The 13,302-nt window shown below is 50.7% G+C and overlaps 1 protein-coding gene across 1 annotated transcript; it reads left to right on the top strand.

The window, feature by feature from the left end:
* The first annotated feature begins 8,156 nt into the window (after positions 1-8,156).
* Positions 8,157-9,194, top strand: LOC136474234 (uncharacterized). The gene has a single exon (XM_066471832.1). The coding sequence runs from the start codon at positions 8,239-8,241 to the stop codon at positions 8,854-8,856; it is 618 nt and encodes a 205-aa protein (XP_066327929.1). The 5' UTR covers positions 8,157-8,238; the 3' UTR covers positions 8,857-9,194.
* Positions 9,195-13,302: the final 4,108 nt, after the last annotated feature.

Here is a 13,302-nt window from a genome sequence, read left to right as displayed (position 1 = left end):
TGGGCGAACGACACCACATAGCCATCGGGTGGCGACGGCACGTCCTCCTCGCCAGGCAGCAACCACTCCTCGGCCATGGTCCGTGCACGGAGAAGACCACGATGAACGAGGCCCTCCATGCGTTGGAAGGTGATGTCAGAGCGACACCACGGGTCCATTGGAGATGGGAGCGAGTGGATGTGAGCTCGACGGCAGCGGGGATACGGAGACCAGAAACCTGAGTGATTGGCGGCGGCAGCCGTGGATGCGGAGGCAAGGATGCAAGGTATGGAATTCGGGGGGTGAACCCTTTGGTTTTATAGGGGCGACGGATGCGAGGAAACCAACTGCCCGCCTAGATCTCTTTGCCTGCCACGATCTGCCACAACGTCCCACCACGGGACGTGCGCACGCAATCTCTGTCCGTTCCCTTAGAAAACTCACCGGATATTTCGCCTCTCTAGACAGGCCATGACTCATCATGAGTAAGAGGAATACGGATCTAAAAGTGCCTCTACGGCCCAACTAGGCCCAGGAGTTCGTAGGTCAGCCCATCGATGGGTTCGACAACCGCTCCAGGCGCCTTTAGGGTGAGAGATGGAAAGGGATGGGCCTGCTAGCGGCTAGTACCTAGGCGCACGAGCGCCGCGAGCATCCCGGTCCATGTTCGAGTATCGGGCGGTTACGATGCATGTTTTTTTTGAAGAAAGGTACTTAGCCCTCGGGACCGGTCGAACGGACCCAAGTACTATATGGATTGATCACTAAGAATCTAGGGCCAATCACCAAGCTGACCCAAACCGGATCCCCGCGAATAGGATGTCGGGGGTCCCACTCAGACTAGCCCATTAAATAGCTCATCGGGTGCCATGATTCATCTTTAAAGGAAAATCATGGCACGGCTCAGCCCCTCCTTTTTTATCAGAAAAAACGCTTGATGGAAGACAATCACAAAGATGAACCGATCCTTGACCGGACCCTTGCTATGGGAGGGGGCTCAAGGAAATGGAATCACTGCCCCTAGGTCACGCTGTGGGCAACAAAAGAAGGCTGAGGCCTTTAGAGTCCTCCCGTTTGAAAAAGCCTCCAAATGAGTATTTTACTCCTCTGTAGGCTCGCAGGCTACTGTCGGGGACCAATACTAGGGTACCCAAAGAGGAGGAGCTAATAATCATCAATATTGATTCATTCGAGCAGTCAAGAGCACGACTACAGCTCCAATCGACCCCCAGGTGCACAAGCTCCGCCTCACCCAGCCTCTGAGGACGGGCTCCGCCTCGCCCTACTCCGAGGCCGTGGGCTCCACCTTGCCCAACCTCTAAGGGCGGGCTTTGCCTCGCCCGACACCGAGGTTGCGGGCTTTGCCTCGCCTGACCTCTAAGGGCGGGCTTTGCCTCGCACGACACCGAGTCCGCGGGCTCCGCCTCGCCCGACCTCTAAGGGTAGGCTCCACCTCGCTCGACCTCTGAGGGTGGGCTCCACCTCGCCCGACCTCTGAGGGCTGGCTCTGCCTCTCCCGACCTCTGAGGATGGGCTCTGCCTCGCTCGACCCTTAGGTTTGCGCTCTGCCTCGCCCAACCTCTAAAGGCGGGCTCTGCCTTGCCCAACACTGAGGCCTCTGCCTCGCCTGACCTCTGAGGGTGGGCTCCACCTTGCCCAACACTGAGGCCACGGGCTCCACCTTACCCGACCTCTGAGGGCTGGCTCCGCCTCACCCGGCCTCAGGGGGCGGGCTCCACCTCGCCCGACCCTTGGGTTTACGCTCTGCCTCGCCTGACCTCTAAGGGCTGGCTCTGCCTCGCCCGGCCTCTAGGGGTGGGCTCCGCCTCACCCGACCTCTGAGGGGGGCTCCACCTCGACCGACTCTGAGGCTGGGGGATCTGTCTTGCCTGACGAAGACCCATACCATCACCAACCTCTCCAGGTCTAATCGAATGGGCCTGGGTCAAAGCTCTAACACCAAGGAGGTGACCAGCATGCCCGATATAACCTATGGCCATGACAGGCCATACCTAGGGATTCACATCAGGAACAACGTCGGGTGTACCGGTGTTGTTCTACCTAACCCTCGTACGAGCACTGACAGGCATGTTAGTTCACCACGATGTCTACCAGGACAGAGTGGAGTGCCATGATTGGGAGATGATGCCTATGCATGGCGCCAATGATGGATAGGGCCACGACGTGGAGCTATCCCTGTTGACGTCTACAAGGTCGGTGGGACCCACGTGAAGGAAAAGAAGGACCCGACGATCCTGGAGGACTTCTTCTCCTTCTCATCCTCCTCTTTTCTCTCCACTATAACCCATGCTTTCCCTTGGTCTATAAAAGAGAAAACAAGACGTCCCACAAAGGGCATCGCAACACATCGCATCAATTAGGACTCGAATCCATCGAACCCCGAACCGACCAGAACACACAACCACACAACCAGGAAGCGATCGAGCTCTCGGCACTTGTTCGCTTCTCTCACCAGAGACCTGGGACCTGTCCCTCTCTCGACCGTTTGTAATCCCTACTATAAACTTTCGGTGCTAGTAACACGAGCAACAGCAATGAACTGGACATAGGGACATTTTGCCTAAACCAGTATAAACCTCGTATCCTCTTAGCACACCATCCGAGCCAGACACACAATATTAGAAATTTACTAGTCGGTGGCAACTCGAAAAACCGACACTAAGTGTCTTGATCACTAAACCAAAAAGCTCCTATCAAGTTTCACCTTTGCCTTGAGCTTTTTATTTTTCTCTTTCTTCTTTTCCAAGTCCAAGCACTTGAGGTCACACCATCATCATGATCTTCACCATTTGCTTCATCACTTAGAATGTGCCACCTATCTCATAATCACTTAGATAAACTAGGTTAGCACATAGGGGTTCATCAATTCACCAAAACCAAACTAGAGCTTTCACCAGCACGGCTCACAACTTGGTGAGGGGCTCGATGACCACTCTGGCCTACTAAGAGCCCAACAGCCTTCTTTCCCCAAACCCTAACTTCCATTCCCCAATGGCCTAATCCATTGAACCAATTCCACCCCCTCCCCTGCACCGCACTCCGCGAGCCACGTGACTACGAGAGAGTGAGCGATGACATACAACGATGTCATGCGCTCATGCCCCTTCTCCCTTGATGGCTGACGCCGCCAGCGGATAGCCCGTCACCTCCGTGCCTAGCTGCGGACATCGGACGCGGGTGCACCGCCGCATCGAGTGCCTACCACATCGCATCGCTTGCTTCGTCCCCATCCTCACAACGCATCGCTGGCTTTCCTTCCCTCTCCTACTCTCCCTTAGTCGTCTGCCTAGGCGCCTACTGCTGCTCTTGTCCAAAGCGGCTCTCTTCGTTGAGGCCCCCGGGGGCCAATGCAGGGCAGCCATGGCTATAGGGGTGGCTGCCTTGGCTCCTCTATGATGTGGGCGGTGGCGACGCTCCCCCACGGCTCCACTGTGATGCAGGCCTCGGGCTAGCCCATCCTGCTGCATAGGTCGTGCTTTACGGGCTAGCCCGACTTGAAAATCGGCCCAGCAGGCCATGCCTGGGCCGATGGCAGGGCACGAGGCCTACTTGGGCACGACCCAGTGAAAGGTCCTTGTTTGGTTTTGGTAATTGAATGACAACCTAGGTGGACTAATATGTGTTTATGTGAGATACACAGGTGATTAGTCCACAGATACATGTGTGTGAGCAATACATGCCATGGGGTGAAATGGCTTGAATCTGTTGCAAGGCTCACACATGTGATGAAGGAGTTCATTGCATATGAGACATAACATGGAGTCACATGACTAAGGTGGAAAAGATCAAGATGAGGCTTGGCTTGATGGACCGGTTGCAAGAGTGAAGAGCAAGTCGAGGACTTGGCGCCTATGGACCAACGCAACGGTGAAGAGCAAGTGAGGTCAAGATCAATGAACCAATACGGTCACATGATGATATGAAGTGAATCATATTATTTGTGATATAGTTGGTGCATGTGTTGTGTCAACATCGGAGGAGATGGAATGGAATGCGCAAGGCAAAGGTATAACCTAAAGGGCATTTCATTTCATCGGTCATAGGTGTATAGAGAAGTTTATGACCGGGTTTAGGATAGATGGCCGTACTATCAAGAGGAGCAAACTTGTTTGCATATTGGTCATCTAGTGCCACTTGAGCGATCTAACATTGCGATGTTGCTAGGATCGAGTGGCGTGGCAAGAGCAAGTGAAAATCCTTTGAAAAAAGTTTGGAAAATGCTAACACACATGCACATGGTGGTGTACACTTGGTAGTGTGGGCACATTTATAAAGGAGAAGAGTTGGAGATGAAAAAGAGAAGAGATGGGGGTCACTGGGTGTGACCAGACGCTGAAACAGTGACCGAACGCTAATGCAACAGTGACCGGACGCTAATGCAACAGTGACAGGATGCGCCTGTGCAACTGTTCCTCGGCAAACAACACGTGCAACAGTGTGACGTGACGCTGGGCGAGTCCGGCCAGTGGTGACCAGACGTGTTCGGTCGCTAAAATACCTCTCTAGAACCTTCCTATTCATGACTGGACGTTGGGTGATGGCGAGTCCGGTCAATTGACCGGATGCGGAGTTCGTTTGCACGCGTTGGAGCCGCACGTGGTGTCGATATGAGGACCAGAGTCTATGATCGGACGCTGCAATAGCAACCGGACGCTATTGCAACATGGCTTGGATGCTATTGCAACATTGACCGGACGCTACTGCAACATCTGACCGGACGCGTCCGGTGCTACTGGCAGCGAGTGCGGTCAATGTGCAGTCAGTCTAATGAAGGGGTATAACGGCTCTATTTTCTTAGGGGCTATAAAACCAAGCATTAGCTGGCCTTGGGCTAGTTGCTGGGCACCCTTAAGCCTTGGTGGCTTGTGTAGGTGTGCTTGGGAGCCCTCTAACTCATATACACTTGATAGTGATCATCCGATTGAGTGTGAGTGCGATTCTAGTGCGATTGCGTTGTGAGAGTGCATCGAGTGATACTAGGTGATCGAGTTGCAAGACGGTGGTGCTTGTTACTGTTGGAGGTTGCCCTCTACTAGATAGCTTGGTGGCGAGTTCTCTGTCGTGAAACACGCAAGAAGATTGTGTGGTGCTCCAAAGAAGGATTTGTGAGGAGTTCCGTGCTCATCCCGCGGAAGCCACGAAAAGCAACACTAGTAGAGCGTGTCATTGAGCTACCCTCACTTGTGGGTAGGTTCTTGCGGTGCCAAATGAGTGGGCTTGGTGGGTGATGCCAATTAGCTGCAGAACCACTAAGTGAGCGGTCAACATAACTGGGACTGGCGTGTTGGCAAACACATGAACCTTAGGAGAAAAATCATCGTGTCATCTTTGCTTTCCCGTTGGTTTGTAATCCCCTTTACACAAGCTTGTATTTACATTTCATACTTTGTGCTTGTGTAGTTGCTCTTGTAATTAGTTAGCTTGTGTAGCTTGCTAGTTACCTTCTTGCTTGTGTAGCATAGAAGTAGCTCCCTTGCGTGACTCATTCGGTTTGAGTAACCTTGTTAGTCACATTGCTTAATTTGTGTAGCTAAGTATTTTGTGCTCTATAATTTGGCTTGTGTAGCCTTGTTATTGAACATTGCTAGTGAACTTAGGTGGCTTTGTGCTTTTACTTACTAGCATATGTAGGAACTTCTCCGTTGCTTGAAGTACTAGTGGCATAGGTTTGTGTGACCTTGCTCCTAGAATTGGTTAGGTGAGCTCTAGCTAGCCCGGCACCTTAGTTGTTAGTTTAGGATCTTTTTAAGGTGTTTGAGAACATAGATAGAGGGGTGTAGTCATGGCTAGACCGATAGATTTAATTACACATTTGTTTCGGTTAGCCGGCGCGATTAAATTTAGAAAGGACTATTTATCCCCCTCTAGTCAGCCGTCTCGACCCTACACCCGGGAGGCACGACGTGTCGTACCGGCCCAACCCCATCGGGGCGTGCTTGGCACGGGCTCGTGCTGTGCCGAGCCAGCCCGACCCGTTGCCCATATATAGGCATGGCGCATATTCAGGTGTATATTAAAAGCTATGTGTCTAGAAAAGCTAAAATAATCTATGATTCAGGACGAAGCAGGTAGTAGCAAGTGCTAGCTCTCTTTTTCTCTCTCTAACAAGCAAGTCACTTCATCAACCTATCACTACTTTGTTGTTCGGTTGGCACCACCAAACTACCGATGAACATGGATGGTGAAACTTTCGTGTAAGTGAAAGAATGGAATGAATGATATTTTATGAACAGTATAATTTTACTTTCAGATGGACTTAAATCCTAGAGATACAATTGTGGCCGTTCATAAATGGCATCAGGCAGAATAATTACCTTGTGTTGTTTATATCAAGCATTGAGAGCTAACCTTATAGTGCATCAATTTGCATCCCTTGATATACACATTTTGGTGACGATATGGATGTATATGGTGCTTTATTTAAACAAAACTCTATTGAATTTGATCAGTAAGTGGTGATGCCTCTTCTCGAGGAACATTGAGTATTGTTATGTATCCATGGGATGGTAAGCTTAATTTTATGTGCATTAACTATGTTGGGTAATTGTGACAATTAAAAACGAGAGATCAAACTCTTTCCATTGCTCCAACTAGATCCATACCATAGTTTTGTTTAACTTACACTATTGTAAATTAAAACTGATATGATGGAGTTGTAATAAAGTGCGCAAAATAAATGAGAAACAAAATCTCATATTTATGCTAACACTTTGGAGACAGTAGCCATAAAAATGTAGACCTCTAGTAACTCAAAGCAATTAGATGCCACTTTTTATTGTAATTTGTATCAACATATTTTCAAGGTAGTTATCAAAGATGGTGTATACTTTTGTTAATTCACATTTGGATCGGGTATGCACATTGAGGATAGCCACTATGTCATAAGCATATTGTAGATCCACAATAGTAACTAGGGTACTATCTTGTGTATGACCAACACGAGAAATCAATTAAGATAATCTGTAGTAGTGCAAGGAGGATAGCCACTATGACCTGGCGGTGAAAATATTTTTGATCGCCGTTTTTTCGTCCCGCTGGTCTTTAAACTGGTGGTGAAATATTATTATTACTGTTGTTTTTAGAGAAACCGGTAGTAAAAACCATACCATGAAAATAAAATCGGTAGTAGTGCAAGGAGGAGCTCGACCGCTTGTCTAGCATCTAGCAGTTTTTGAACACACTGGGTTTGAGGAATACGGCGGTATATGTGTTCCAATTCTTCAATTCTTCTTGGTTTCTTGGAATTGATGGGTTAATCCACAGCTACCTCATCTGTCATGAAACAATAATTAATATTCTAATGATAAAATCATTTCACCAAAATTTATAGGACGAGCTTACGATGCACTACCTTATCCAGTCTCTCACAAGCACCTCCGATGATCCGATCCTTGTTCTTTCCGATTATGTGCAACACTAACGGTTTTCTGGATGAATACTGTCAGCCATGTTTCACAGTTCATTCATACACCGTATCTAGTCAACAAACTATAACATAAACAATACGTGCCTAACTCAGCATATTATTATTACACAACGACGTGCAGTGGTGTTATATTAATCAGTTTTGGCACGAGGATGAGGTTGTTAAATTTGTTATCGCACAAGTAATAAACACCAAGAGTCAGTCTTAGACAGTGTCCACTCATCCATAACCATGGGTTTCTCCGCAACACATAACGCCAACCGGCTCTGAACCAAGAGCGAGACCAGGGAGGGCAGCTAGCAAACTCGAAGAAACCTCCCGGCAGCAGAAGTCTGCAGAAGTGACGTCGCGTGCGCAGAAGTCCACGGCCCTCGCATAGTTAACGCCCGCGCCGCGCCAAAGCGACCCGCTAACCGTTCCACGTAAGTTAGCGAAGAAAGAGCGACCAGGAATCGCACTCTCGCACCGGCCCAGTCACGCTCGCCGCTGTTGTCCCCGTTGGTTCAAGTCGTGATCGCTGCCTCGCTACGATTACGAGGACTTGACCTGGAAAAAGAATAACGAAGCTAGTAATCGCATTTTCGCCACTCGTACTAACATTTATGTTCTCCTTATTATTCGTTTTGTAATCAAAATAGTGCTGCACGCGAGCCATTGGACCGAATCGGAGTCATGGACCACCCCCGCCCCCGCTCTCTGCGTGTATAAGAACCGCCTCGGGCACGGACCGGAGACGTGTAGAGCTCAGCAGCACAGATCAGAGCACAGGGAGATCGAGCGCGCACGGCCCCGGCGTCGATCGATCACCGACCATGGCGGCGGTGGTTCAGCATCAGCACCACGTCAAGGCGCTGACGCCGACGTGGTTTCTCGCCAACGTTACGCCGCCCCCGGCGCCGAGGGAGGGCGGTAAGAAAGCCTTGCCGGCCGCCTACTCGCCGCTGCTCCTGTCGCCGGCGGGCTGGCAAAGGGCGCAGGACGAGAAGAAGAAGAAGAAGGATGAGTCCGTGCGCGACGGCGGCCTGCCGGCGTCGCCGAGGATCACCTGCATGGGGCAGGTGAAGGGGAGGAGGAGGAGCAGGGGGTGCTCGAGCGCGCGCGGACCGGCGCTGCCGCCGAGGGACTCGCGGTACCGCGGCGCCGGCGCTGGCGGCAAGGTGGCGAATCTCGTGCTCGGGTTGTTCGGGATGAGGCGGAACGCGAGGACGTCGCGCGCGTGCGCCAAGGTCAGGGACGTACCGCGTGCTGGCACGGCATCCGCGCCAGGGAGCACTCGTGGTGTCCATCGCGTTGTGGCCGTGGCGGCAGTGGGCGTGTTTGATCCGCCGTTGCCGGTGGTGAGGCGGCCGGCGACTGACGACAACGCGCCGAGCCTGTGGGAGCGGCGGCGCGGCGGCAGGGCCCTGGAGGGTCTTCAGCTGATGACGTAGATCGCTGGTCTGAAACTTGGCTGAAACCGGCTGAAAAATACTTTTCCGGCTGAATTGTTGGAAGAGAAAAACACTATTCCGGCTGAAAAAAAAAGACGAACAAGCTATTTTTAAGAAAAACAAACGGAGCCAGAGTCGGATCTGCTTGAAGCTTGCTGAAGGGGCACACCACAATTGATGTGTTCCTGGATCCTGATTAGGACTTAGCGACTCTGTAAATTTGATGCTCACCCTATAAGATGCCCGGCAGCCTCGGAAGTGGTGGAAGTTTCATCGTTATTGTACTCAGTTATCTCATTTTATTTGTTTTTCTATCAACATAATAAAAGCCTTGCACTGCGTTGACCTAGAAGCCAACTCTGCCGTGTTCTTTGGAGGAAAGAAAATCTCCATAAACGACTGCGAGTTAGTAAGACTTTGCCCCGTTTACCGATCTGACTAGCCTCCCTTGCACTGCTAAATACTCCCTCTAGTCACAGTAACTTGTTTAGAATAAAGATTGGTTGAACCTTAAAAGTTACAGTTCTACAAATGATAATAACTATTGTATTGTTTATATTTAGAAAATGTGCAAATTATATGTATAGATCGATTTGTATTCAGAATACTTATAAATATTTTGTATTTGGAAGATATTAAGAACATATTCTAAAACAAAATCTCCAGTGAAAAATGCTAGCATATTGGACTTAGCAAGATTTTGCAAGCATCTGAATACATATGTACACAAATAACTTGATCTTTTCAAGCTAAAAATAATATAATGATAGTTAATAATGTATGCAATTCAACCAAATCTTGTCCTAAACGTCAAGTTTGTGCGATTGGACGGAGTATAGAGTGATTCCTTGTCTATAGTCATGCTCAGGAACAAAATGTGAATTTTCATTATGCCATGTTTACGATGTAGACATTTTTTACTTCTCATAAAAACTCAATTCATGTCAAATTACTACATAATTACTTGATTTCACATTGACAAATTAATTGTTTTAGAAAAGGAAGCCAATAATTGCCACTAGTAGAGATATTATAAGGATATTCTCATTTCATTGTTTCACTCATGTCATGATCTCGAAGTATGTCGCCATAAAATATAATACCGTTTGCCATTGGTGGTGCGAGGGAAAGTGGTGGTGGTAGTGAAGACACTTGAGGCTATAAGCCTTTAACAGGCAATGCGACGGTAAAGCAAGACGTCCATGGTAAGGAAGAAAAAGATATCATCTGGAAGAGTGGTCACATGTTCGCTTTAATACCAGTCAAACAGGCCCAACTGTGATTGAAGTCCACCGTGTACTAGTGTTTATACAAGGATGCATGGATACGTTGAAAACCCAGCTACTAACTCTGTCCCCAAAAGGATGCAACTATGTGTTGCCTGTCATTTGACCAAATTTCTAGTAAATACAATTTATATTTATGGCTCCAAATTAATTTGTTATGAAAATATATTTTAAAATTAATCTAATGATGTTTATTTGATATTATAAACATTTATATTTTTTTATTTATTATTAGTCATATACTAAAATATGACACTGTTTTAAAATTACTTTTTTTTAGGACCGAGGAGTCTTTTTTAGGACCGAGGAGTAGAATCCTCCTCGCATTCCTTGCTCGACCGTTTTGGTCTGGTTTAGTTCTACCTCAAATTCTCAAAAAGTGCTACAATATCTATCACATCGAATGTTCGCGGTCCGTGCATGGAGCATTAAATGTAGACGAAAAAAAACTAATTGCACAGTTTAGTGGGAAATTGCGAGACGAACGTTTTGAGCCTAATTAGTTCATAATTGAACACTAATTGTTAAATAAAAACGAAAATGCTATAGTAGCCCCAAATTCCAACTTCATGAAACAAGGCCTTTGTTGGTTTGTGCAGGCCGTTTTTGCCCGTTTTGCGCGGTGTCAGGCCATATATGGGAAACGTATGGCAGCGCAGGCGCCACTGTTGGTGTTGGGTACGGCCCGGCGCCAGCGGTAGGGATCCAGAATTCCAGAGAGACTCAGGGTGTGTTTGCTTGAGCTGTGGCTATGGGAAAAAGCTGTTGTAGGTTGTGAGCTGTGGGAAAGCTGCTGTGGGCTGTGAGTTGTAGAAAAGCTGAAAGCTGTTTGGTTAAACAAGTATAAAATATACCTGCTGTCGGTGTTTTAGAACCGGGGGTCCCTCAACCAACGAGTGAATTTGTGCTGCGTTCTCCTAATCCCGGATGGTGATGCAAAGAGACACAAGGTTTATACTGGTTCAGGCAATCGAGGCCCTACGTCCAGTCTGAGAGATCGATCTTCTGTTCCTTGCACCGGAGTGCTCGTAGTAGGGGGTTACAAGCTAGGTGAGAGAGGGAGCTAGCCCCAGATCTCGGCGAGGGTGGTGCGGGCTGCTTGAGGCGTTGTTCTCAAGCAGCGTAGAAGTGTGTAGTTCTATCGGTGTGTTCGTCTTTTCTCCCCCCCTAGAAATGGCCCCGGTCCCTTCCTTTTATACTCTAAGGGAGAACCAGGGACGTCCATACATAGCGCTCTATAAATGGGGGTGGCGTATCCGAGCCCTGTAGCCGGCACTGTTGTGGTATGGTCGATGGAGTGGCCCCGTTCTTGTCGTGCAGAAGTGACGCGCCGGTCATACTTGATCTTGTGCGTCGTGGGGCTCCAGTACAGCTTGATGCAGGACATGGCGGGCGACGTGCTGGTCATCGTGCGATGACGTCGTAGGGAGCTGTGGTTCTGCAGATGCCGAGGCCGAGCCATCGTGGGGGGCTTGGCGGACATGGATCCTCAGGCTGCCAAGCCCCTGAAGCAAACTGCCGAGGCCTTGGAGGGAATTATTGGTCCTGGGTACTGATTCCGAGGCCACAGTATCCCAGACATGGCTCCCCACGCTGCGTTGTTCTTGGAGCAGGAGTTGGCAGCACAGTGAGGCATGGGCGTCAACTATGTGCATAGTGGTTAGCACAGTGGCGGGTAACCCCTGCCCAGTCCTACCTCCTGTCCCGTCGGCCATTCCGCTGTACTGTGCCGAGCATGCGGCCGATGTCAGGGGCAGCAGTTGGCTGAGTTAATGCGACACGACGTTTTGTCGGAGGGACGGGTGAAGGAAGAGGAAGCGGAGTGCTGCCGAGCCCGCCTCGCGCGAGACGGAGGGTCGGCGGCCCGGCCGAGGCCTGCGACGAGAGGGGGTCGGCCGAGGCCTTTGGTGGGGGATCGCCCGAGGTCAGCAGTGAGGGGGCCTCGGGCGAGTCGGAGAATCGGCCGAGGCCAGCGGTGTTTAGCTGGTTTCGACTTTTACGAAGTCTAAGCAGTCGTTTTTTGGTTCTTTCTTAGGGTACCCCTTCTCACGGTATCCGACAGTAGCCCCCGAGCCTTGGGGGGAGTGGAGGTACTCCCCCTGAGGTTCTGACGAGAATTGGCTCTTGATAGTTCCTATTGGGATGGTGTTTTGTACTCGAGGTTTCGGTGGGTGCGCGCGAGCGCACCCGTCGGGTGTAGCCCCCGAGGCCCTGGAGAAGTGATTTCACTTCTTCAGAGGCTTTTTTTTTCTCTCTCGAGTGAGGGGTTTTCATTGTATTTGCCAGGCCCGTGGGTGCGAGTTCGGATCGCAGGGCCTCGACGATGCTGCGGAAAGAGCCCCTTAGCCTCTGCCTGGAGCGAGAGGGCCGTCAGGGGTTCCCCCGGCTTTTTGTACGACCCTCGTGCTTCTTTTTCGCTCGAAAGGAGGGGTGGAAGATGCCATGCTACCCTCGGTGGGCGCGAGCGACGGCATTTCCGATGAGCTGTTATCGGGTAAGTCCGAGTGGAGGCTCGTACCCCGTTCGCTGGGGGTCGGCTAGCGGTCCGGAGACGCGCTCCAAGAGTACCGGCGGGTTTCTCTAGTGGGTGTCGAGGCCGTTCGCTGGGCCTCGGTGGCTCGGTGCCTCCCTACGGTGGGATCCCATTCGGAGACCTCCCTGCCGGTCTCGGACACGACACAGGGCGCGCTCGTACAGGCTCGCCCGTAGTCATCCCTGACTCTTTTGCCCTGGGGCAGCTGTCAAAACCCCTGGGGGCCCAGCCTTCGAACCCCTGGACCGTAACGGGCTCGGGTCGCTTGTCTTTATCTTGGGTGCAGGAAGAGCCCCCGAGCCTCCGCACGGAGCGAGAGGGTGGTCAGGGATCCTCCCAACTTTTTTGTCCGTCCCCCACACGTCCTTTTCGCTCGGACGGGGGGGCTGTTTGCCGAGCCCACTCGTGTGCGAGCCTGAGCCGCTGGGTCTCGGCAAAGTTGCAGGAGGAGCCCCTGAGTCTCTCGCACGGAGCGAGAGAGCGATCAGAGGTCCCCCTGGCTTTTGGTTCGCCCCTCGCGCGTGAGGGTCTGTCTGCCGAGCCCCCCTCGGGTGCGAGCCTAGGTTGTGGGGTCTCGACGTCTTTTGCAGAAGGAGCTCCCTAGCCTCTGCACTGAGCAAGAGGGTC

The sequence above is a fragment of the Miscanthus floridulus genome, chromosome 1 (genome assembly GCF_019320115.1).
Source record: "Miscanthus floridulus cultivar M001 chromosome 1, ASM1932011v1, whole genome shotgun sequence".
Lineage (NCBI taxonomy): Eukaryota > Viridiplantae > Streptophyta > Magnoliopsida > Poales > Poaceae > Miscanthus > Miscanthus floridulus.
Note: the sequence above shows the minus strand (reverse complement) of the source record. Positions and strands in the feature narration are given on the sequence as shown.

Excerpts from the sequence above, each read along its gene's own strand:
- LOC136474234 (XM_066471832.1), top strand. The coding sequence starts at position 8,239 with ATGGCGGCGGTGGTTCAGCATCAGCACCACGTCAAGGCGCTGACGCCG.